We start from the raw sequence: 24,012 nt of genomic DNA, 5'->3' as shown, positions 1-24,012 counted from the left end.
CATGAATCACATGCCCCTCTAGGTGTTAACGACCCCACATAGGTTTAATACCTGAACTCCCAACCAGTCATTCAGAACTGAAGAAGCTTCTTGGATGAGAGGCGAAACGTCATCAAGAACTCTATCAAGTCCAGTTGCCTATGACAACCCTTTCTACGTGTAACTTGACTGGTTGATGGAGATAAACAACCGTGCGGCAGTGATTTTATTTTTTAACCGCTCTGTTTCATACAAGCATTGACAGCTGACTGCTCACTCTTCTAGTATGAAATCTTGAATTATGGTCAAACATACGTTTTGTCAGGTTACAGTGACCTTGGCTTTTGACCACCGATATTTAAGCAATCTGTCCTTCCATCCAGGTGGACTTTGTATCAAGGTTTGGACTTGATTTTGTTTTGTTTTTTAATGTAAATCACAGACGTCCTTCAACATATAATCATGAATCTGCACGAACATTATTAGGCTGATCTGTCCAGATATTTTTGACATTAGCTGCAGACAAGCGTCAGAGCCACTGATCACACATCACACATGCACAAACTAACGAGGGGAAACGGCTGTATGAGAGCAACATACATGAACTATATTGTGATATTTAGTCAGTTTAAAGAGTTTGATCTACAGACAGATTAGATGCCGGTCTGTGATATGCAGATGGTGGAGCTTGGTGGCACAAACACTACGGCTCCGACACACACTTTCCTGTGCCGTGACTGGAATAGAAGGGTGTGGGATGAGGAGTGATGGGTGGGACTTGTGAAGAACATTTTGTGTGTTCGTGACAGTGGTCCCCCGCAAAACAACCTGAAAGTTTCTGCACTGTGGCCAGCGGTGGTTTGAGTTCCTGTCTATGGAGGCTTGTGGGAGGGGGGCGTTGTGTAGCCACTGCTATATATAAAGGTGTGTTATCACCACTTACACACACTCTGAGATCACGGCTCAGTACTAAACAATGAAGACCTCTTCAGTCCTCCTTGTGTGCATCCTGGCAACATGTTCTGGTGGGCTTCAGAATATTTTTGATCCATTAACATCATCTTTATCATGTAAATTATTATACTTCAACAATGTTTGTTTTGTCTCTTCACAGTCTGGACAGTCCATGGGAGAAACATAAAGGTCAACAGTGATGATCAGGAGGAGGTGGACGTGGAAATCTCTGTGAAGGCCGGCAAGGTAAAAAATGTTGGGTTTTTTTTACACAAAAAAGAAAAAGGGCATTATGTAAATAAGCTGAGATTTAAAGGGTTAAAACCCTGAAAATGAATGAATATTTGGAAGTGATGATGAGAACTGATTTACCTCAGTCAAAGTAGAAAATCTCTGATAGTCCAGAAGAAAAAATGTTAGATGATAAACAAAGTGTCACCTGTACTTTGTAGATGATGTAACCTAAACTTTAACCCTGACTTTGTTTGTGACCTCAGCCTTAACTAAGTACACATGCACTGTTATGAGCAAAAGTCCTGCAGGCAAGATCCATATAGAAATAGAATCAAAGGGAAAAGTACTTATTCTGCAGGAAAAATGGCCCCTGTGACTTATATATTATATATTTTATTGTTAGATTGTTAATTGTGATGCAGCAGTTCTGATGTGTTAGGTTTCATCTTTTCTTTGTATAAATTCTAAAAGGAACAAGTAGCCACATGTATCAGATGGAGTAAAAAAGTCCAATATTTCCCTCTGAAATGTAGCGGTGAAGACTGAAGATATGAAAGCACAGAAATATGTTCTTACAAGAAGCAGAAAGAGGTTATTATTGTGATATAATGTCCAGTGTTACCCTATTGAGGTTTATTTTGTAATAATAACTCATTATCGGTACATTATCCCTTACTTACAAGCTGTTCATATGATGCTTCTTTAACATTTTTCCATCATATAAAGTGTTATTTTTAGGACTCATCCCTTTGCTCAGTGTTGAAAGCATGTGTCACTTTCACCTGCAGCTTCCAGGTTTATGCTGGACCTGCAAGTGGGCTTTAAACAAGGTGAAGAAGATGATTGGACCAAATGTCACTGCAGAGGTAAAATAAAATGTCCCAAAGACTGTTTTGTGAGAGGATTTGTGGAAGGAGCATTAATGCAATTTTTCCTCTTACAGACCGTGTCATCAAAGTTGACGCCCGTCTGCAACCAAATGGGCCTCTTGAAGTCTTTGTGCCACAAGTTTATAAAGAAACACCTCGCAGTGTTAATCGAGGAGCTCACGACCACCGATGACGTGAGGACGATCTGTGTCAACACTGGAGCCTGCAAGTGAGTCACAAGAGTAATACACGTATACAAGTATTACCTACAGATATACATAAGTATGTCATGTGGCCCTCCTTCAAATAATCTGAACTATCCTTTTAATGTCACACCAGGAGGAGCCATTCTGCATAGCAAGAAATTTTACTTCTCATACATTACATCCATTCTGTACCTAAGTTAATTTCTCTTCCAACACTGATGCTCCATCACATTTGAATTATTTTTGATCTTTCTCTGTTTTTCTGATGTGATCTCTTTAGGCCAAAGGAGCTGTTGGACCTTCTCTTCAACCAAAGTGGCGACAACTCAGAGATTGATCTTGATGATTATCTCTGAAGATCTATGCATGAATAATACCTTAGCTTCGCTTCACTTCAGAGAGCACATTACGTTGACATGCATTGATTTCCTGGAGACTAACCCCAACCCTGCCCATAACAAGCACTTGCCTTACCCTATACCTTTACATAAACCTTACCTTACCTGAGCTCTAAGCTCTACTTTGTGCTGCGCTTCTGTCTTGTACCTTTATTTACTTTGAAAATCCTGTAATCCTCATCTCTATTTCTGTATCTGTGCATAGATGATATCAATAAATGTTTGCATTTCAAATTCATGAGTATTTTTTGGTTAAACTGGACACAGTGTCAGTTTAAAATTGCATCTGCACCCCACTCTTGAAATCTCATATCTCTAATTTCAGTGATTAACTCAACTTTTTTTTTTTTAATAGTACCACTCACATACGGCCCAAAGTGCTTCACATAGCAAAATGAAAACGACACAGACAAGGAACAAATGAAAACAATAGATACAAGTTTAGAAAAAAGATTTAAAACAATAATTCTTTTAAAAAATCAATAAGTTAAAGTCAGCAGAATGAAGCAAGAGAAAATGATAAAAATTGTGTAAGAATCAATGACAAAACAAAGTTTATAACATTACTCCTTACTGAAAATGAATAACCAGAGTCAAAAGATAGGCCTTTACTTTTCTTTTATAAATACAGAGATTCAGAGAGAGAAATTTCTAATATCACAGTTCATACATGAGGCCTATTTAATTAATTTAAGGGCAAATAAAAAAAAGTGCTCAGAGGCTGAACGATTACATTTCCTATCACTTTATTAGTCTTTATTAATCTTTTTGATCGTAAAAGAAACATGATGTACAACAGTACACAAAGACAATGCACCTTTGTAATCCTATATTACTAGGAGCTTGTTTTAATAAACACAATGTTGCATTTAACTCCTTTTTTTAATTTAGTTTGACTCTCCTAAATTCCCTCTGCTTAAACTGCCTGAGTTAAAACTTTTGAATAAAATAAGAGTTTCTCTGCTTAACAAGGGACTTTACCAATGAATGGGCCAATATACTGATCAAATGATGATCTTCTAATAGTGTTTGCAGGTTATTCAAATAAATTCTGCCCACAGACTGCGAGCTGAACAGGCCTGACATGTACGTGATACATACTGGATCGGAACCTGCATGTACTCATCACAGAGCAAACATGTTAGATGGTTACAGAAAGTTACAGAAAAAAGCAAAAAAGTTGCTGAAAACATGTTTTAAAAGTCAGACAGTGACAGTATGCATGTGTCATTTCAAGTTCACAATGAACAGAACAATATTGATGCCATGACTACACAAAGCTGACACAACAAAGCTGCTGCTGAGCCAAATCACACATTAGAAGCACTTGTTATTTTGTGGTGAAGTGTCTCAGGAGACATTATGTACCACACTTGTTTTGCAGTTGTAGTAACAGCAAAACACATTCGTCACTTTAGAAATACACAGCATTTTGTTTTATTTTATTTTAATATATTAGCAGATTTTTAAAAACAGTTGTAAATTTAAACTGCTCCTTGCTGAAACCAGTTTGAGAGAGTAGCTTTCAAAGATGGACAGATGCATCAAACCGAACCTGCAACTAAAAGATAATAGGCTCAAAGTATCAAAGGCAACAAAAATAAGATTAAGATTGGTGGTGAAAAGTCAAGTCATGTTCAGTTTTCTTTATACAGTGCCAAATTATAACAGATGTTCTCTCAGGGCACTTTTCATACAGAGCAGGTCGGGACCATGATATTATTTACAGAGACCAAACACTTGGTAACAGTGGTGAGGAAACACTCCCTTTAAACGGGCAGAAAAGAAGAGCAGAATCAGGCTCAGGGTGCCGCAACTGGTTGGGTTGAGAGAGAAAGAGAAAGGGGGGCGCTTTCATGCTCAAGCTAAAAAAAAAAACAAAACAAAAAAAAAAAAACAGCTCAGCCATTGTTACCCACTTATCTTCCTCTGACAGGATGTTGTTAGGTACTCTTAATATCCTGTTCTCACAAAAGAAATGTTAAAAACAAGACCATTATTTGCATTCTTTTCTTCTTCTTTTGGCCTAGAATGGCTGTTTTGATTGTAATGGTTGCTGACCACCAGTGTAGAAGAACCTACCAAATGCAAAAGGTCTTGTCAATAGCCAGTGTTTGGTTTGTCCATTCTGGGCTACTGTTGAAACACGGCGGCGCAACATGGTGGCCTCCATAGAAGATGTCTTGTTACACTCTGGACCCTGAACACTAGAACGGCCATAAGCATCATTTTGACCTCCGAAACTCTATTAACTCTCATGGTTAATACCAGACTAAGAAATGAATGCTTTTATTCACTTAATTTATCTTTGTAAGAATGAAATAACAACAAAATGTAAATTTTGTCAACTTTATTTATATATTAATCAATACATATGCTGTTGCATGTAGTAAACCCTCATGACTGCATATATTCACAGCAGTATTTTCTTGTAGAATAACATCACCGATCTGATCCAATCTAGAATTCGAGAAACAGTTAAATGTATTTTATAAGATTAGAAAGACGTTATTTTTACATGAATAATAACAAATTTCCACCAAGAACCATCATAATAATCATAATAATGGTTAAAGGCTGGAAATGAGTACAAAAATAAAACATTTCTTTTTGTAATAAGTAAGGGTTCAATGAGTTATAGGTGCTTAGAAAAAAAGGTTACAACCATCCCTAGTCCACCCTACTTAATTTTTAATTGAGTCTATTTAATTATTTGTATTTTATTGTTGGGAAAGTGTAAATTGAGACCATTTGTTAAGTTTTATTGACAGTGATCATTGCCAAGCAAACAAGATGCGTCTCCAGCTGTGCAACAATATAACAATGGCAATTTCCAACAAAGCAAGAATTAAAAAACAAACTTTCAAAATGACCACCTTGGCTGTTCCAGTGTTAAATGATTTAGGTTTAATGTTGGTAGCTGAACAAAACTTGAATCTAAGACCCCCCCTATTGACAATGCAAATTTCATGAAGACAGAAGTGGATGACCGCAAGTACTTTCCAATGGCAGCAAGTACTTCTGAGTAGTTGACAGTTCACCCAAACCTATCACTGTGGTCAATCTTGAAACTTTGCAGTAACCACAAGCTGACACTTAGTAGTGATGCATGCAAAGGTACAGCTGCGTTTCTAAGCAGAATCTGTGTTCAGAATAGGCTGTCAAACGGATGGGTGGAGAGTTTTTGCTGTTCAAGATAAAAATGGGCCACTGAAAGACAAAAGCATTCTTCACTTTAATTGTTTTTTTAATAATTCAATGGATTGAGAACAAAATGTGTATCATGACACAAACAAACTGCCTTTATGCACAGAAGACTTTCACAGACACACATAAATAAGATGCACAAAATACATGAAACATATAAGTTATTTACACAGAAAGTTGGGGGATGTGATGTCACTTTTCACTGTGGTTTGCTTTTGAAGTGTGCAGCACAAGTTGGCACAGCTGACTGAAAAAAAAAACTTAAAAGAATGGCACCCTTATATAAAAGGTGTGATTTAATAAAATAAGTTTGCTTCTGATTTCACATGGTTCTAAATTCAGTGTCAGTGATGAAGATCTGAGGTCAACTTCACGAGGAGGCTGCAGCAGAGAGCAGGCACTTGCTGTTTCTGTCAATAAAGGATCCATGTGACTGACTGCCGCCCCAGCTCTGCTTTAAGGCCTGCCGGTCCAGCTTGTTGAGTCCCTGAGAGCAAAGACGGAGATCCTGGACCAGCTCTGATAAACCATCCAGACCTGCGCTGTCCCAGGGGCCGGACACCTGACAACCTGTGGGGAAGCAACAAGCAGAAATCCAGAGTAGTTACTTGATTCTTCCACTCCTCTTTTTCGCACAAAAAAGCCCAGCATGTGATTATTTCGGCCCACGTTTTACCCTGTCAAATTTGTGACCACGAGTAGCACTGTGGAGCCATGTTTTTACAGGCAGCACACATTTTGTTTGTGTATCATGCGCACACACAAGGATGCACCACTTCAGAAAAGTAGTGCATGATTGGATAATTTTACATTCATGTTTATTGCCATTTAAATGAACCAGCTGTCATGAAATTATTCAGACACATTAATCAACATCAAACTAAAAATGCTTTATGAGTATGTGAGTATGAGTACGTATGCATATGAGTGAGTGCACAAACTCATTTAACAGCACAATATACTGACTACAGCCTACATATGTAATGTCCCAGGATATAAATGTTACAACGTACAGCCTCACAAATTTAAACAAACTTGACTCGAACAAATCTGTAACACAAACTTTTTAAAACAATGTTTAGAACGACATGAATTTTCTTCTCCACTTCATTCTATTAACAACCCCTTTACTTTTTAAAGCTGCAGCAGGCACTATTAATTCTTTATAATTCTGACTGAAATAACTCATTTTGACCAGTGCATGTCACTAACAATGTTTAATTGAAGAGTTCCCTTAAAATAATGCATGTCTGCGAGTGCCTGTCCTTTTGTATTTAACTTTTTAAAAACCCGACCCAATCTGAATCAAACAACCAATCAGGGTTAGCTGGTACATAACTACCCAATCACAGCAGCTCTGGACAACCAAGGTTCATCTGGGTTCTTCGTGTCTCTGTTTCTTAACTGTGAGTCAGACATAACCAGCAGAGTAAAACATTTATTTTGTTAATTAATTACAACAACCTTGACTTTCCGCACGACAAAATGTGTTTGCATGTTGGTTGCATTGCACATCATTTGGTGGGAGGGGCTTAGTGGAGTAATGTGAGGCAGCAGAGACAGAAGATTTTGCATTGTGTATGTTAGTCGCCTACTGCAGCTTTATTATTTCTTTTATTATTTGCAATATATAATGGGAAATAAACGGCAAAGACGAACAAAGCTGCTAGGAAGCTAACATGGATGTAAAGAATGTAGGTGAAAAATTCTTCCAGAACAATTGGTGTCGTGGAAACATAAGATGTGAGAAGCAGTGAATGCACATCTTACTTTGCTTACAAAAAACCTCTCCATGGGCTGCCTGTAACTTACGACCCAAACACACACATCCATATACAAACACACACATACACACACAGGTACTGTAGTGTACCTTGAAGGTTTAGAAGAGTCAAAGGTCGATAAGCCTCTCTGAGGTTGTTCAGGATGCTATGAAGTCCTGCTGAGGTGACAGACGGATTTCCCGATACGTTCAGACTCACCAGAGTCGGACATGAAGGCAGGCACCTGGAAACCCACAACATTAAATAGAGAAACTGATAACTGCAGAGGCAAATAAAGGGTGACAGATCAAACCACTCACTAATTAAAGACTTTTCACTGTGACAAAGAGCTCTTGGTTCGGTCACGAGAGTGAAATTAATCCAATCACCGCAAATAAGGCAAGTTAAAATGTCATCACTAACACCATGATTCTGAACACATGTTTACAGACCTCTGGCAGCACGCTCAGAGCACATCATTATACAATAATTATGAACCGTGCATGTATACAATATGCATGCACACACACCCACCTGGCCAAAGTGGCCACACTGCTGTCCGTCAGCCCGTTTGCTGCCAGGCTCAGGTGGGTCAGCGAACACTCGTCCTGTGAGAAGACACATGCTTTAATTTCCTCGCAATGTGCTGCAGGTACACTTTAACCTCTCAATCAATCAATATTAAACTGTTTGTGCAGAGTACAGAACATGATTCACGTGTGTGTACCTGTGACAGGACTTTGGTGAGGTGTTCCAGCGGCAGGTAATCAGAGGGACCCCTGCGGACGGCAGACAGGTCCAGGTGTGTGAGACAGTGGAGAGGCAGAGTCTTCAACACCAGCTCAAAGCCGGTGGAGCCCAGTGCATTGTGGGATAGACACACTGATTTTAGGTGGCCTGTGCCTGAAAGATAAAAAAAATATTAGTTAACTCATTTTAAACCCCCAGAAAACATTTTTTTAAGTTGAAATAGATTCTATTAACAAAGAATTGGCTTGTGCATGAATAATACTGTATACACTATTTGTCTCCTTTGTCTTCTTTTTATCCAGTTAAGAAATACAACACTTCTTGGTACCAAGTTAAATTTCTCAAAACAGCTTTATCAATAATACAGGGATTTAATCAACAGAGGACACTGATGCTGGGAGCTTTATTGATCCTGCTTATCACAACGTTAGCCACTTAGTACAAGCTCTAATTTAAAATCAAAGCAAACACACTTTATCCATCCCATTAACTCATCTCTTATCTAAATGTCCAGTTAAAGGGTAACTGGTGTTTTTCAGCCTGGACACTTTTTTTCAAGTGTTTTTATCTCATGACCAACGTGGACAACAATTTCTGAAATGGGCGCAGAGTGCTGCTGCTATCAGCTGCAAAACAAGCTGAAATGTAATCCTTATGGATAATTTTGCACTGTCAAAGTACGTCCCATAAAAGTGCTTGTTTTTGCCACCGACAGGCTCAGATTGTTTCTCTACATGTTTGACAACATCATGGACATTTTATCAAACCAGAAACAGTGGCTGTATTGTTCTTGCCAAACCCACCAGACTCCATTTGGCACGAGCAATTTAACAGCCGTTTCTGGTTAAACAAAAGGATTGGACCCTTTAACAAAACAGTCTCTGTATGAGCCTGTCAGCGGCAAATACAAGCACTCTTAATGGAGGCATTTTGTCTGGTGCTATTGCCCATAAAAAATACATTACAGCCAATTTTGCCAGCTAACAGCTGCAGATATTTCACTTAATACAGGACCAATTTTAAAAACTGTTGTCCCCAATAATCACTTTGACAGAAAAACATCAGAAAATAGAATTCAAGTTGAGATGTGCCAACGTTACCCTTTCAGCTGAATGTTAACTCTGTTAGAGTGTCACCTGTCAGAGAGCTGGCGAGCAGCAGTCGATGCTGCTGCAGGAAGCGAGCAGTGAGGCCACAGGCCTGCAGAGACAACTTGGCTAACAGAGGACAGCAGGACAGCAGACAGGACAAGGACTCAGACACACTATCACCCAGTGGGTTCATGCTGAGATCGAGCTCCTCCAAGCACTGTGACAGGAAACCACAAACATTCATATTGTCATCCATCAGGTTCAGTTGTGAGGCAAACATGTTATACATGTTACTTTTCCTACACTGTGGTTTGTGACACATTTTGTCTGTGACAATATAATACTAGGAGTGGGTGATTTCAGTCTCAACACTCATGAATGAAATCAATATATGACGTAGACAAAAAAAAGCATTTTCCTTTAGCAACTGTGCAACAAAAACAAAACTTTGTGAATTGCTGAAGAGTAACTTTTGCATCCGTCATAACCGAAACACAGCAGCTTTAACATAACCGCTTTTGCATGTAGTACATCTTCTAATGTTGAGGTCAGTTCACAAAAATAACAACTACAAAAAAACAAACATAAAAAAAATATGGTTATAGATTAATCTTTTGAGATTCTGAAGATATCTAATTTTAAGAATGAGAATAAAGTATTTTTGGTGGTGGCAGAGGCAAAATATCTGGACACTACCTGCCCAGCTAAGAATAAAAAGCCTGAGAAAATGTTTTAGTGTGATATAGGCTGAATTAACCCTTTAAAGTTCTTACAATACACAACCCTGATACCAGTTGTGTAGTTGTGTTTCTGTGTAAAATGTAAACTTAAAACATATGCAATCATTTGCAAATCCTTTTCGACCTATATTCAATTAAATTCAGTACAAAGACAAAATATTTAGTGTTCAAACTCATTAACTTGATTGTCTTTTGTAAATACACATTCAGTCTGAATTTGATGCCTGCAACATGTACCAGAAAAGTTGGGACGGGGTGTTACATCACCGTTTCTTTTAACAAGACTGAGGAAACATTTGGGAACTGTAGAAACTAATTGTTGAAGTTTTGGAAGTGAAATTCTCATTCTTGCTTGATATATAACTTCAGGTGCTCAACAGTCCGGTGTCTGTCGCTGCTGTGCTTTGTGCTTCATAATGTATCACATATTTTCAATGGGAGACAGGTCTGAGGTCAGTTTGAACATTAAATATCTTGTCTTTGTACTGCATTCAATTCAATATAGGTTGATAATAATTTGCACATCACTGAATTCTGTTTTTAATTAGGTTTTACACAGCATCCAACGTTTCTGAATCAGGTTTGTAATTTAATTTTCAATTTAATGTGCTTTATTGGCAGGAAAAGAAAGTGCTCATATTGCCAAAGCAAACAAATTTGTATTTGTATATAACGAAAATTAACTAAAATGTCAATTTTCAAACACAATCTGGATGCAGACAGTGACAGTTATGTAACCCAGCTGCATGAAATCACAGAGGAAACAATGATGACAGCAGGTGGAATAAAAACTCGTCCAGCTGGACTCTTTACCGGAAACGCCGGATGGCTCTGTCCATTTAAAGCATTCACAGCCTTCCCCAGGCCTTCCCCTGTAATGTGACAGGCAGAAATGTCCAGCAGCCGGAGCCGAGGCATGGTGATCGTTGTGGCAACCAGTTCGGGAAGAAGGTCATCATGGAGACGGTTGCCAGAAATGCGCAGCTCGGTGAGGCTGGCCTGAAGTTTTAGGGCACGAAGGAGCGGGCTGAGGGAAGAAGGGGCCAAGCTGAGGCCACAAACCGACACAGAAGAGCTCCCATCCTGCACCTCACACAGCCGGGTGACACGCTTGTTCTCATCTGCCGGGAGACAAAAAGAGCCCACGCTTCAGGATGGGTTGTCAAGATGTGTGTGTGTGTGTGTGTGTGTCTGAGTGTAAACCTGTGGGTTGCTCACCAACTGCCAGGCTGTTACAGGCCTTCTTATAGCGCTCAGGGAGAGGAGGGAGATCCCAGGAGCAAACTTCAGCCAGAACCTGCAACACAAAACACAGTTACACTTCCATCCTGACGAAAATAAGAAATCTTTATAAAATGCACTTTTCTTAGTGTTCATCTTCACCTCTTCATTGGTGTGCAGGACAGCCAGCAGCAGGTCCTGCGGGGAGAGCAGAGCGCCTTCCTTCTGCAGTGAGAGGCGGGGCAGGAGGCCACATTTCTGGTAGTAACGCTGGCCGGCCTGCTCACACAGCCACGACACAGTGCAGGAGTCGGCCTCACTGGAGCAAAGCGCAATAAGGGTGAGAGTATATGAATAAAAACTTGCAAAAACACCAGTATTTCATATTATATTTAATGTATATCAATAGCAGAAGAGAACAACTGATAAACTTCACAATTAACCCAAATAGTGAGCACAATAATTGTAGGGAAGTTTGTGTAAAGCGAGTGATTTGGATAAATTTTGAGTAGAATATTTCCTGTGAATACTGCATCAGAGTTTTACTGATATTTTTAGGAAGTTTTTAAACAATTATGTGTTAAGTTTTTTTTTTTTTTTTTACAACAACTATACAAACTTAATAGCTTCTTTTGTGTAAAATTCAGTGTTTTCCCCCTAAATTCAATAAAAGGGGGTGGAGGTCAGGACCCTCAGTTTGAGAACTAGAGCGTAATAGATTAATACATAAAGCCAAATGATTTTACAGCCATATACTGCAGAAGAAGATAAATACCATTGTCATTCGTTCATGTAAATAAAATAACATATACAGTATACCAACCTTTGTGGAACTGGGATGAGGAAAACATCTTCCTGAACTCTGACCCTCATTCTGATTGGTGGAGGCAGTGATGTGGGCATGGGAGCAGCTAAAGTTTGAGCTGGAGGCTGAAATAAGTCGACATATTAAAAACCATAAATACAAGCAAAACAGAGGGCCTTCTTTAGACATCAGAGTCTGTTTATAGTTCTAAGGGTACAAAGCTGTGTAAAAGTCTTTATTGGCTCCTGAGGGAGCTGCCAAAAAACTGATAAATTGCCTCAAAAGATGTCATTTGAGTCAGCGTCTGTTAGATCTGAGGTCTACAAGTTTGAAAATAAAAAAAATCTCAAAATCTCTCTCTCAAAATCTGGATTTTAGCCCCAAATCAAAGGGTCTTAAATATCATCTCCAGTGAAGTATCTTTGTTTCTTCGTCTTTTCTGTGATGTTACAAAATAGCTGCTGTGATGCAAGACGAATTTCAGACTTAATCTGACTATTAAATATCATAATCATGTTACTATTTTTTTTTCCAGAAGCAACAATCTTCCACCATATATCACTAAACCAAAATGCTGAAATTAAACCTTGTCTAAAATGTGCAAATGCTGAAACCGAATCTGTGTGATGTGACTCACACAAAGATATGATGTAAAATACACAAAAGGCAGTTTAAATGATGGTGATCAAGCTGCAGCAGTGTCTTAAAATGGCACCACCTTCTTGGTCATCTCTCTCATTTAGCACCACATCCATCACTGTCTGAAGATAACCACGACAGGAGACAGATTCCTGACAAATGACGTTCCAGTTACGGCTCCTGATGATGCCGAAACATTAATAATTGTTCTGCCGACGTCAATGCTGTCCTGAATAAGTGATGTGAAATCTCTTTCTGCAAAGTTGAAATGAGTACTTTCATAGGTATTGTTGTATTAACGTTATCCGAGGCCAATAATAGAGTGCTGTGTGAATTTTTCTGGACTCCATCCAACCAGAGGGTAGGATACAGAGATTTGTCCTCACCTGCATGTGTATCTGTGGAGGCGGTGGCGTCTCTGGCCTCATGTCGTCATCGTCTGTAACTGTGGGGCTGTGTGACCTGCTGACCTCTCGTCGGCCCAGCCTGACCATCCCTGGCATCTGAGTCATTTTGACCTGCTGAGGCTTCAGGGAGCCGTTCTTTTTCAGAGACAGACCCCTGCTGGAGGAGTGAGGAACTGCAGAACCTGAAGAAGAAGAGCATAATGAGGGGAAAATAAACAAAGAAATGTGGAGTAAAATATAAGAAAATAGTGAAATCAGTACCTCTAGAGGCTGTGTCAGAGTTTAAGTGCCTGTTTTGACCTCTTGCTGCTGAAGAAGAGGCAGTGTCCTCCCCTCTACTGATCCCATTCTCTTCCACTCGAACCCTCCTCTTCTTCTTTGGCTGGATCTCCTCCAAATCGTCCTCCAGCCAGTCATCAGCCAGATACTCCTCCTCAGGAACCAGAGCCGATTTGTTGCTGGATGAAACAGCAGGTGTGCTGGAGAACTGAGGCTGCGACAGACCCTGGAGACGAGACTTGGCGCTGCCTAAGCCTCGGATGGCGCTCTGGTACTCCTCCCGTGCGAAGACAGACGGCGCAGGAGTCTCCCTGACATTTTCCCGACCTGAGCTGGGAATTGAGTTCGCGTCCTTGCTTGGGGGGACTTCTGTTTGACTCGGGGCCGCTGGGAAAGTTTGTCTGGGGCGGACGGGGCGGAGAGGACTGACCGGAGAGTCAGAATCACTGTCGCCTGAAGAGCTGCTGTTATTCTGAGGAATATATACAGTATACACACAGAGAATAAAGAGTTATAATAATGGTTCCAAAGGATGTGTAAGAAGATACTGGGCATCATGCAGGAAACTATATACAAATTTTGTCTTATTTTTCTTTATATCCACAATTTCCTCTTATCTTGTTAATACCCATTGATTTCTGTGATTGATTTGATTGATTTTCTTATTTTTGCTCTTCTCTTGGGTAAGAGTCGTTTAGAGGACTCTTACCATGATAAGCAATTAATCTTTAAATATTTTGAATTATTATTAAATATTCATATATTCATTCATATTTTTTAAGTCGTCCCACATCCATTTCCTGCTTCACAAATTATCATCTCAAAATCAATATTTTAGGAGTTTTAGACTGTAACAAGTAACTTGAAGACAAAAGCTTATCAGACAAGTCAAGTATATAACTAAATACATTAATAAATAATACTGTTTTATAAATATTTAAAATAAAAGTTTAAAAAGAAATCTTTCACTTTAAGCTCCAATGAGTCAGTTAAAAAAAAGCTTTTAATTTCTTTTTCTTTAACACAAGGGATGTTAATGAACAATCAATCGATTAATAGCTGTTAAGAACTGGACAGATTAAAAATGTATTAATTGATAATTAATTAATAGTCTAGAAATTACAGTATTGTGTGATGTTGTTTTATCTGGCAGAGCTATTTAGCAAACAAGGAAACTTAAAATGAGAAAAGACTGTACTTTTGGAATCTCATTAATGATAAATGGCTTGTCAATTAACCAACTGTTAGAGTTTTCAAATACTGATTAAGGAAAATACACAAAATTTACAAATTAGAACTTAATTTATTTATTTTTGAGTTATTTATTTAACTCCTGTAACACCAGCACCGATGCGCTGGAAAATCACGTTTTTTTTTTTACTTAAATTTATTAAACATTATGGAGATTTCACTAATACTGAAATTCTTCTTCTTACAGCCTTTTTTCTGTGTATCACTCCAGTTCTTGGGTTTGTGTCAGAGTATAGTGTTTAAGCTGCGTTGCCTATGGTAATAACAAACTATCAAGTAGGATTCATTATTCAGTACACCTAAATTGACTTCTCTTATTTTTTCTCTCAACAGAAAAATAATAGAAATATAGGTGAAATGTCAGACAGTGTTGCTGCATGAGGCCCATCATGTAGTATAAAGTATTTTTATCTACATATAAATAATCATTTTTCAGAGTTTACCCCATAAAGGACAGCGGCCTCTGTTCCTCGGGCTCTGTGGCGCTGTGTGGAGCCGTTGCTCTGCCACCGTTTGGGGCTGGCAGGTGCCGCCTTCACCTCTGAGTTCCTGCTGGAGCGGGGCCAGTCTTGGCTGGAGGAACAGCCCCCTCCAGAGGCCGACAGCGGCTCCGAGTTCTCGGCATCAAACAGCTGGCTGTCCTGCAGGGCATCGAAAGGCTTGGCTGGGGCTGGAGCAGCCGGCACTGTGTGAGACCGAGATAAGTGGGTGAAACCGGCGTTTGAAAATGATATTTAAAAGGCGAACCGAGGATAAACTGCTAAGACGGTGCGAAGACCTCACCTCCCCCTGCGAGCGCCTTCCTCAGCAGTCTCTCTGTGGCGACACACTCCTGCTTGGTTTCCTGGTCCAGCTCTTTTCTGTATGTCCTCTGCCAGTGACGCAGGGTGTCCATAGGCGTATCACCCTGAAAGAGACGGTGGAGGCATGAGACAGACGCACTGACAAGCCCCATTCAGACCTTCAGCATTCAACTTACTGTGGGAGGTGGGGTGATTTCAGTTTCACCCATCAGTGATTTTAAGCCCATCCAGAGTGAATATGTTAGAAATTATATATAAGGATGATCTGTACTTAGTTGAAAATTTAAGGATTTAAGCACTTAGAACCAAAATATGGTTATGGAAATCATGTCCCTGCATCCATTACTGAAGAGAAAATAATAGAAGAAATTCAAACTATGGAGTAAATTACATTTAAGCATTTAAGATAAGAAGGAACTCTGAATTAGATGGAAGCTGGAAGAAGTGGTTTCATTATCAAAAACAACTTGAACTTAAGTCATAATTTAATCTATTACACGATACCCGAATTTTAAACCTATACAATACAAGTATGCAAAAGGATACTCAATACCTTAAAAATATCACAGTAAAAATATGATACAGAAAAACTCAGTGAACTCTGTCTGGTTTTGATGCTGCAAGCAGGACAACAGACTGAACGAAGGTCTTGAATGACCACATCAATTCATTTTTATAGCTTCTGTACTTTCAATACTTGAATGTTATAGTATCAATAGTATAGTATCTGGGCGATATCATCAAATTTGATTATGATCCAATAGCAAGTAATTCAGGGAGATACTGATACTTATTATTATTATTAAAAACATCATTTCATGTAGGGGGGAGCAGTGCGTCATGATTTATGAGGTGAATGCATCATCAAAAGACTAAATCTGCCCAAATATTCTCTAAAAGGTTCTTATATTCAGCCATTTTTATATTTCAGCTTTGAAGTATTTTTTCACATCCATTACAAATAAGGAATCTAATTACTTTGGATAATAAGTTTCATTGGGGCGAATATACTGTTCTAATGCCTGAATATATATTTAACAAGTCCTCAAAAGTAACAGCTGTTGATCGGCAATTACAATTTGAAACAGCAACATTAATCAATGCTTAAGATCCATTTGACTAAAATATTATTTCACCACTATATACCTGGATATTCCTGCCAGAGCCTCTCTGACAAGGTCTCTGTCTCTGTGTCAAGAGTCCAGATGCCGTGACATCTCCCTCATCTTCCTCCTCCTCCCCTATTTAATGTTGCAGCTCCAAGTTCTCTCTGTCATGATGTTTTGTTCTGTGTTTGAGCAAAGCTGTCGCCAACAGTTTTCCTACGACACGGTTTCATTCACAGCTGTAAAATAGCTCCAAACGAAGCTCCTCATTGGTTCACAACAGCTGCTTTCTGATGGCCTCCAGGTTCACTGAGAAACGGACTGCACAGAGTTTGCAAACTTCAGGGAGCAAATATGCTCATTCACCAATACTAATATTAATTGTGGTAATACTAAGCCCTTGCAGCATAATTTTCTATCACAGAACCAGGTCCTGTAATTTAACCTGAGGCTCAAATTCCACACACACACACAAACACACACCTTGGAGTTGCGTAGGGTGACAGAAGCCCCTCGTTCCACTAAGATTCTTGCGACTTTTAAATTGCCACAGGCGAGAGCGTCATGGAGAGGAGTCACACCCTCACATAAGGGACCGCCGGGATCATTGATGTTAGCGCCACGCTCCAGCAGCAGTGCAACAATGTCTGGATGAGAGACAAAAGGATAAGAGTGTTTTTCATTTTCATAAAAAAGAAAAAACAGCTTCTAAAATAAGGTTAAATAGAGGTGTAAATAGAATCAGTTACCATAGTGACCGTGGTTGCTGGCTTCATGAAGGGGAGTCCAGCCACAATAGTCTCTGGGGTTCACTGGATGACCCTGACAGACAGAAAATCATTAATTATCCAGACATTCTGATGTTACAGTTTGTCGTTTTAATCTTTAATCCATTTTAATCTTTAATCTCGCTCCTCATAAATGATTCAAGCAGAAAGTTAGTTAATTTTTGTAGTATTTAACAGGACTAGCCAAGAAGCTCAACTCCAAGAAGTGTGTTCGCAGACTTCTGCTGAGGACAGTGCAGGTATTTTACAGTTCACTGAGGATTTTACTCCCATCTGTCAGACTTTTATTGTGTTTTGTGTCTTGATTTTGCAGATTTCTAGTGGGGAAAAACAGTACTTTTTAAAAACAAAACTGATAAATCTTGTTTTTCTCACCTGTTCTACCAGATACTGGACCTGGTTCAGGTTTCCATCGATACACGCTCTGTGCAGAGACGTCTCGCCTTTTTCATTCCTCTTGTTCCACTAAGGCAGGAAAATGGATGCAAAAAAAGGTGAAACACTGGGAATTTTGAATACAAATGAATACAAATGCATTATATATACACATGACTCACCCTTCCTGTCTTCCTCCTCCCTGATACCATCTTGTCATAACCCTCCAAATCATCATCTAGAAAACATATGAAGTTAAATAAGACAAACATAAACTAACTTGAATATAAGAATTCATTTTGTCCTGAGGCGTCAGGTCTACCTGAATCTGAGAGAACGACATCACTGTCATCCAGAGGTTCACTGTTGTCCATCTCCTCCTCCTCGTCCTCCTCTCCATCGCTGCCGTCTGGATTCCAGCCCTCGGCAGCACACAGCTCCTGCAGCCTCGCCTCGGTGTCATCAGCCTGCGATGAGTCACATCGTCTCTGGGACGCTAGCCAGAGCCGCAACGCCCGTTTCTGTAGGAGGGAAAGTGGCCGTCATACATACACGCCATCTGATTCCCAGACAACTCTTAAACTTTTTTTAAACACAGTATATTGGTTTATCTCCAGATTTGTGAATTTCCTCAACGACTCACAAATTAAAATGACTCTTAAAATGTCCATAGTGAAAGTGGTTCCTTTTTGTCTCACATGGCTTTTCTTCCCTCACAAACACTTAACATGAATCAAATAAAATGACAAAGTTTTTTCACAATATGTGGCCAAAACGCCAAGCGCAAGTCTATCAACAAACATACCAGAGCTGATTTACAGATTTACAGGACAAACCAGTTTCAGCTTCAAGTTCATGAACCACTTATCTTCTGTGAAAAATGTGCAGTAATCGGTTATATATGAAAACCTTTAGCTCACCTGCAGTCGTGCCTGCCGCGACTTCTCAGCACAGTGTGAAGCTTTACTGTAGCTGCTGTTTATGTCCTCAAAGGCACAGCCGCTCTCCTCCTGAGCTGCTGCGATGTTCAGCCATGTGTTACACTCCTGATAGACACATACATTAGACATTAGTTTACATTTGGAAGTAAGGACAGTATATTGTATTTAGCTAATACTGTAAATTACATTTGTTTCATTTATTAAAGGGTAACTTTGGTGGATTTCAAACAAGACCATATTTTCTGATGTTTTTGTGTTTAAGTGACTAAAGGGGAAACAATTTTTTTAATTGGTCTAGTATTGGGTGAGAATGTTGCAGCCAGCAAAACAGGCTGCAATCTAATCCTTATGGGAAACTGTGTACTGTCAAGCTAAGTGCTTTTTTTTTTTGCAGTTTTTTGCTTGTGTTTTGGCTCAGATTTTTATTCTGCATTCATTTAACCATCTAATACAAGCATTTTGGGATAAATTTACAGTTGTTATCATAGAGAGTACTTTATTTTGCACGACTCCCTTTTTAAGATAGCTTCTCATTGTCACAAACCATTTGCCTGATGAAGGTCTCATATCAAAATGTCACAAATAACTGTTATATTGCAAGTTATACAGTGTGCAGGAGTTTACTTGCAACTTTTAGGTCTTCTTCCTCAATCATAAAAGGTGATTCAGCAGGTGTTTTTTTTATACTTGATTCAATATACTGTATATTACATGCATGATTTACTAGTTTCCACAGAACCCAGATAATATTTCATCATAGAATGGCACCTTCTAAAGAGAGTGATGCTGGATGAAGATACAGGCAGTTCATGTGTACCTCATTAGAGCTTCCCTGCCGTAAAGCCAGCTCCTGTTTGTAGTGCTCCACCGCCTTGCTGTGCTGCCTCAGGTCTGTGTAGGTCGCAGCCAGGGACACGTGGATGACGGCCAGCTCCCTGACAGGCTTTCCCAACGCCTCAGCACCCTTTAGCTACACCACACAGATAACAAAGCTTTACATAATTAATTGCGGTGAACTCAAATTAGAGAGGAGTTAAAAAGCAGTGGGTGGTAAAGTATTCTTTACCTGAGCTTGATATGCATCCAGAGCTTTGCTGTAGCAGCCAACCTTACAATAAAGGTCGCCCAGCTGCTCTGCCAGCCCCACGGCCTCATGGGAGCTAAGTCTTTTGCCCTGATCCTCCCCCAACTCTTCCTCTAATTTGCAGCCCTGGTCCGCTGTCAAATTCAAACAAAGACATGTCATCAACTCAGAAATCTCAGTGGGGAAAAAAAAACTGAACACAAATAATCAAGACTAAATGGATGAATATAAAAGCTATGTCACCGTATTTGAAAGATTTCTTCACTGCCTGCCGGTCCAGAGGCTGCTGAGATCCCAGCAAGAGAGCTTTCTTCAGAGATCGTCTAGCCGCTACGAAATCACCCAGAGACAGTTGCACCTGTGGGCAAATGTCAAGGAGACACATATGTTACTACATGTACAACAATTAAAGAAAACATATTGGTTGGTAGTTGGCTGGAATAAGCTCAGACCTTTCCAATGCAGTGAAAGCATTCGCTCTCACTGAACTTGTCTTTAATCTTCCTTGCACACTCTTTGGCCTGTTCGAGGCAGCGCACAGCGTTAGACTTCTGACCGTTGCGGAAGTAGATGTTGCCGAGGTTAAAGTTTGCACGGTAGAGATCCTCCAGCAGCTGACTCCTCCTGCACAGGATAACAACAAAGAAAATACAATTAGCAATACATTAGGGTAAGCCATTTAAAGATAAAGTAGATTTATTAGGGCTGTATCGAATAGTTGGAAACTTTGTTCATAACGTTAATATTCAAATTCTGAATTAACATTCAAACTGGGTGCAGCGTTTACTTTTCTTTGCATGTCTATTCATTCCGCATAAATAAGGTATTTCTGCACAGTTCCAGATAAAGACTAGGCTACACTAATATTGTTAGTAGTATATAGGGGTGTCATGATTCTCCATATCAACGATTCGTTTTCACTTTCAATTTTTAAGGTCATGATTTGATTAAATTTTTCGGTTTAAACATTTTTTGCATGGTTATGCCATTGTTAGACTATCAAGTCCTGTTTTGTAAAGTTCACCTGATCATTAGTTTTACTCCAAAGTCTATATGGTATCAGGTGTGATAAAATGGTGGGTAAGCTGTGTCATCTTTTAACTGTTGTTTTCTTCCTCAGACTCGTGCTGAATGCCACATGTAAATGGAGAGGAAAAAAATAGTGGGAGAATCCACAAGTCTTTCTTTTGACTTTGGTTATTGAAACTGAAAGGTCATTCTTATATTAGAACTTGTGTGATCCAAACATTCCCAAGAGCCCAAAGAGTGTTCAGTGTTTCATTTGAAAACTTCAATAGAAGCATCGAATGGAAACAAATTACATTCAGTACAGCCTCAACACTAACTACATGTCCCTGTTGTGAAAAGTAAACATTCTAGACAATTTCCCTAGATAAAGTAAAGTTTATGATGTTCTTACTCTGCGATGAAGACACTTCGTCGGATAAACTCGCTGCAGCGTTTGGGATCCCCCATATGATCACAGACCAGACCGAGATTGAGGAAGAGACGCGCCTTCATCTCACTAACCTCTCGCTCTGACACGGTCCCTGGAGGTGAGAAAAATTTAAAATATTTTTAAAATCAAGTAATACAAAAAATATAGACACTAGATAATTTATATGCTGAATTAAAACCCTGATGATGCGAACAAGCACACAGACAAACACTTCAGACCTTCTAGACGTTCATCCACGATGCTCAAGCTCTTCCTGAAGGCATCCTCCGCCTGCACTAAACTGTTTTTTGATTGGTCTGATTCATAACGGAAGAGGTAAGTCCGACCAATAGTGGCGAGTGCCCTTTGCTCCTCAGCGTGATCTCTGACAGAGCGAGCCAAGTCCAGGTGACACCGCTGGTGCTGCGGAGGAAAAATACATACAGACAAACCCTTTAATACTTTCTTAACATCTTGTAGGGCCAGAGTTGGTTTAATGGCCACAAAAGCGTTTTGAATAAAGCAAATGAATCTACTCACTTTCAAAGCAGCCTCAATGCTTCCCATTTCAGCATAGCACTCTCCTATCTTACGATTGGCCACAGCTCGTCCAATCACATCGTTAAGCACCTCAGAGAGGGACAACTCCTGCTGGTGCTCCCTGATGGCAGCCTCATAATCACCTGAAATACACAACACCCAGACAGATAAACTGGCTGTAAAGGAATTCATTAAGTTAATCAATATCAAATTTTCAGAATGAGAAGAAAGAATCAAATCTAATCGATGCAGGACAGGACACAGTAATCTTAAAAACCACACTTGTCAGTACTGTTATTGTTGTGACAAGTGCCAATAGGCAGCATTGTTGTAAAATGCACAAAACAAGCAACAGAGAGAGAGAAAAAATTATTGCAGACTGCAGTAGTGTTGTCACGGTACTGTAATTTCTAACTTCAATATCGCTATTTGATACCAACTTGTTTTTCAATACCACGGGGAAAACTTGACACAACATTGATATTTTTAGAAGATAAATATAACAAGACTACAACATGCCAATGGACATCCACTTGGAGCAAATGTAATGTGAATAAGATTGTGCTCTATAAGTGAGAGGAGGCGTGGCTGTGTGGGCACTGCTGCGGACTGGTGTGTACGCGCGTGTGTGTGTGTGTGTGTCATCTCTCAGACAGACAGAAGAAATGAAAAAATGTATTAAAGGCATTTCAAATATTCAGAATTCATATGCATCAATATATTGATATTTATAACAGCTCTTACTTGCAGGGATTAGGACTGTCAAGGGCTGTTGTAAAGAAAAGATACTAGAGAGTAGAGGAGGTGGGGAAAGAAAGTAGCTGTGTAGTGCTTTCAATATCAACTGGACTGATTTAACAACTGCAGTAACTCCAAATTCATCCATATAATCCATAAGGAGGGAGAAAAAGAAAAATCACAAGAAGAAGAAAAAGAAAGAAGACCTGCTGATTAAAAACTACCTAAAACTCAGGAGCAGGGCCCTCATTATCTGAAGTGCATGCAGTTTGTAAATGCACACAAGCTGAGTTTGACTTGCATCACCTCCATCCAGGACACACAATTAGCACAATTAGCACCATCCAAAAGCCAAATGCTGGTAGAGTAATGCAAGTAGCTGTTGAGATGCTGGTATAATTGCTGGTGGACATTTTGCTGCCTCCATCTGTATATTTTACAAAATGATGAGTGACTCAGTATGTTCTGTATGATCTGGACATTTCACTGCTATCTATCGTGGTTTAATAACTCATTATGTAACTCGTTATGTATGTATCTGTCATGTCCTATCATCCTATATTAGATATGACAAATGCATGCAACTGTAAATTCAATACTGTGATGTTGTGTCATATGAACCACTTACCATTTTTTGACAGCAATTCTCCTAGCTGGTTACAGATGTTGGCTTCCTCTCTCAGGTTGTTGCTGTTCTGCGCTTTGCTCTTTGCTTTCTGAAGCTCTGCAGAAGAATCGCATTAAACATTAAACATATTAACACTGCAAACAGTCGAAACGTTAACAAACGCATTTCACTTCGAGGACGCCGTATAAATAAAGCAATACTTACGTTTTATCTCCCGCGAAGAACTCATCTTGCCTGCTAGCAAACAGCTAACGTTAGCTATAACTTACAGCTGATAGTAAATGACACCGCAGCGCGCTTCACTTTAGCTTAACGCTAGCTGAAAGAAACTCAACTGACAAACTTTAAAAGAGCGAAACGGACCAATGTTTCATTTCGTGTTCACCGATACTTGTCTTCGTTTTTCCATTACTGTCATCGCTGTCAATTATGTATCCGATCGGGTTAAACGTATCATGAAATAGCGCTACATAATAAACATTTCAGTAAACATCTTTTTCCTGTAGCTACCAGTCCTCTGTACGCTTCACATTGCCCCGCCAGTACTGCGTAAACCAATGACTTCACTGCATGGCTCAGCGGGTAATTTTCCCCTGAGTAAGCCTCTCAGGCACTAACCCCCGCCTCAATCATTGGGATTAAAAGGTCGGATGTCCAACCCTGCCCGCAACACTCATCATCTGCTGTAACCTAGCGCTTAAAAATAACGCATTTGATTTGTTGACGTTTCTGCGGACGGGGTACGGCATGTGAAGAGAGTACGCCTGTGAGTCTGACA

The 24,012-nt window shown here is 39.6% G+C and overlaps 2 protein-coding genes across 2 annotated transcripts; one reads left to right on the top strand and one right to left on the bottom strand.

Annotated features, from left to right (window-relative positions):
* Nucleotides 1-850: 850 nt before the first annotated feature.
* On the top strand, nucleotides 851-2,874 carry LOC146310812 (antimicrobial peptide NK-lysin-like). The gene is made up of 5 exons (XM_084742138.1): nucleotides 851-1,004; nucleotides 1,094-1,179; nucleotides 1,956-2,033; nucleotides 2,111-2,265; nucleotides 2,523-2,874. The coding sequence occupies exons 1-5, from the start codon at nucleotides 956-958 to the stop codon at nucleotides 2,596-2,598; spliced, it is 444 nt and encodes a 147-aa protein (XP_084598264.1). The 5' UTR covers nucleotides 851-955; the 3' UTR covers nucleotides 2,599-2,874.
* Nucleotides 2,875-5,866: 2,992 nt separating this feature from the next.
* Nucleotides 5,867-23,796, bottom strand: tonsl (tonsoku-like, DNA repair protein). The gene is made up of 28 exons (XM_084742841.1): nucleotides 23,439-23,796; nucleotides 23,235-23,330; nucleotides 21,869-22,011; nucleotides 21,568-21,751; nucleotides 21,311-21,440; nucleotides 20,343-20,514; nucleotides 20,134-20,248; nucleotides 19,873-20,024; nucleotides 19,624-19,776; nucleotides 18,786-18,911; nucleotides 18,188-18,386; nucleotides 18,048-18,103; nucleotides 17,866-17,955; nucleotides 17,452-17,524; nucleotides 17,186-17,349; nucleotides 15,577-15,700; nucleotides 15,237-15,478; nucleotides 13,525-14,014; nucleotides 13,243-13,445; nucleotides 12,236-12,342; nucleotides 11,575-11,731; nucleotides 11,410-11,488; nucleotides 11,005-11,312; nucleotides 9,497-9,668; nucleotides 8,338-8,513; nucleotides 8,145-8,218; nucleotides 7,721-7,854; nucleotides 5,867-6,417 (listed from the first exon to the last, which is right to left on the bottom strand). The coding sequence occupies exons 1-28, from the start codon at nucleotides 23,461-23,463 to the stop codon at nucleotides 6,218-6,220; spliced, it is 4,344 nt and encodes a 1,447-aa protein (XP_084598967.1). The 5' UTR covers nucleotides 23,464-23,796; the 3' UTR covers nucleotides 5,867-6,217.
* Nucleotides 23,797-24,012: the final 216 nt, after the last annotated feature.

Source organism: Lutjanus erythropterus, chromosome 18, assembly GCF_056507025.1.
Source record: "Lutjanus erythropterus isolate fLutEry1 chromosome 18, fLutEry1.hap2, whole genome shotgun sequence".
Taxonomy (NCBI): domain Eukaryota; kingdom Metazoa; phylum Chordata; class Actinopteri; order Lutjaniformes; family Lutjanidae; genus Lutjanus; species Lutjanus erythropterus.
The sequence above is the reverse complement of the archived record's forward strand: the minus strand, read 5'-3'. Positions and strand labels throughout refer to the sequence as shown.

Coding starts and splice junctions, on each gene's coding strand:
- LOC146310812 (XM_084742138.1), top strand. CDS start 956: ATGAAGACCTCTTCAGTCCTCCTTGTGTGCATCCTGGCAACATGTTCT. Junction 1,005..1,093: donor CATCCTGGCAACATGTTCTG/GTGGGCTTCAGA, acceptor GTCTCTTCACAG/TCTGGACAGTCCATGGGAGA. Junction 2,034..2,110: donor GACCAAATGTCACTGCAGAG/GTAAAATAAAAT, acceptor TTCCTCTTACAG/ACCGTGTCATCAAAGTTGAC.
- tonsl (XM_084742841.1), bottom strand. CDS start 23,463: ATGAGTTCTTCGCGGGAGATAAAAC. Junction 18,912..19,623: donor GGCAGGGAAGCTCTAATGAG/GTACACATGAAC, acceptor TGTGTCTATCAG/GAGTGTAACACATGGCTGAA. Junction 9,669..11,004: donor AGAGCCATCCGGCGTTTCCG/GTAAAGAGTCCA, acceptor TTCCTGTCACAG/TGCTTGGAGGAGCTCGATCT.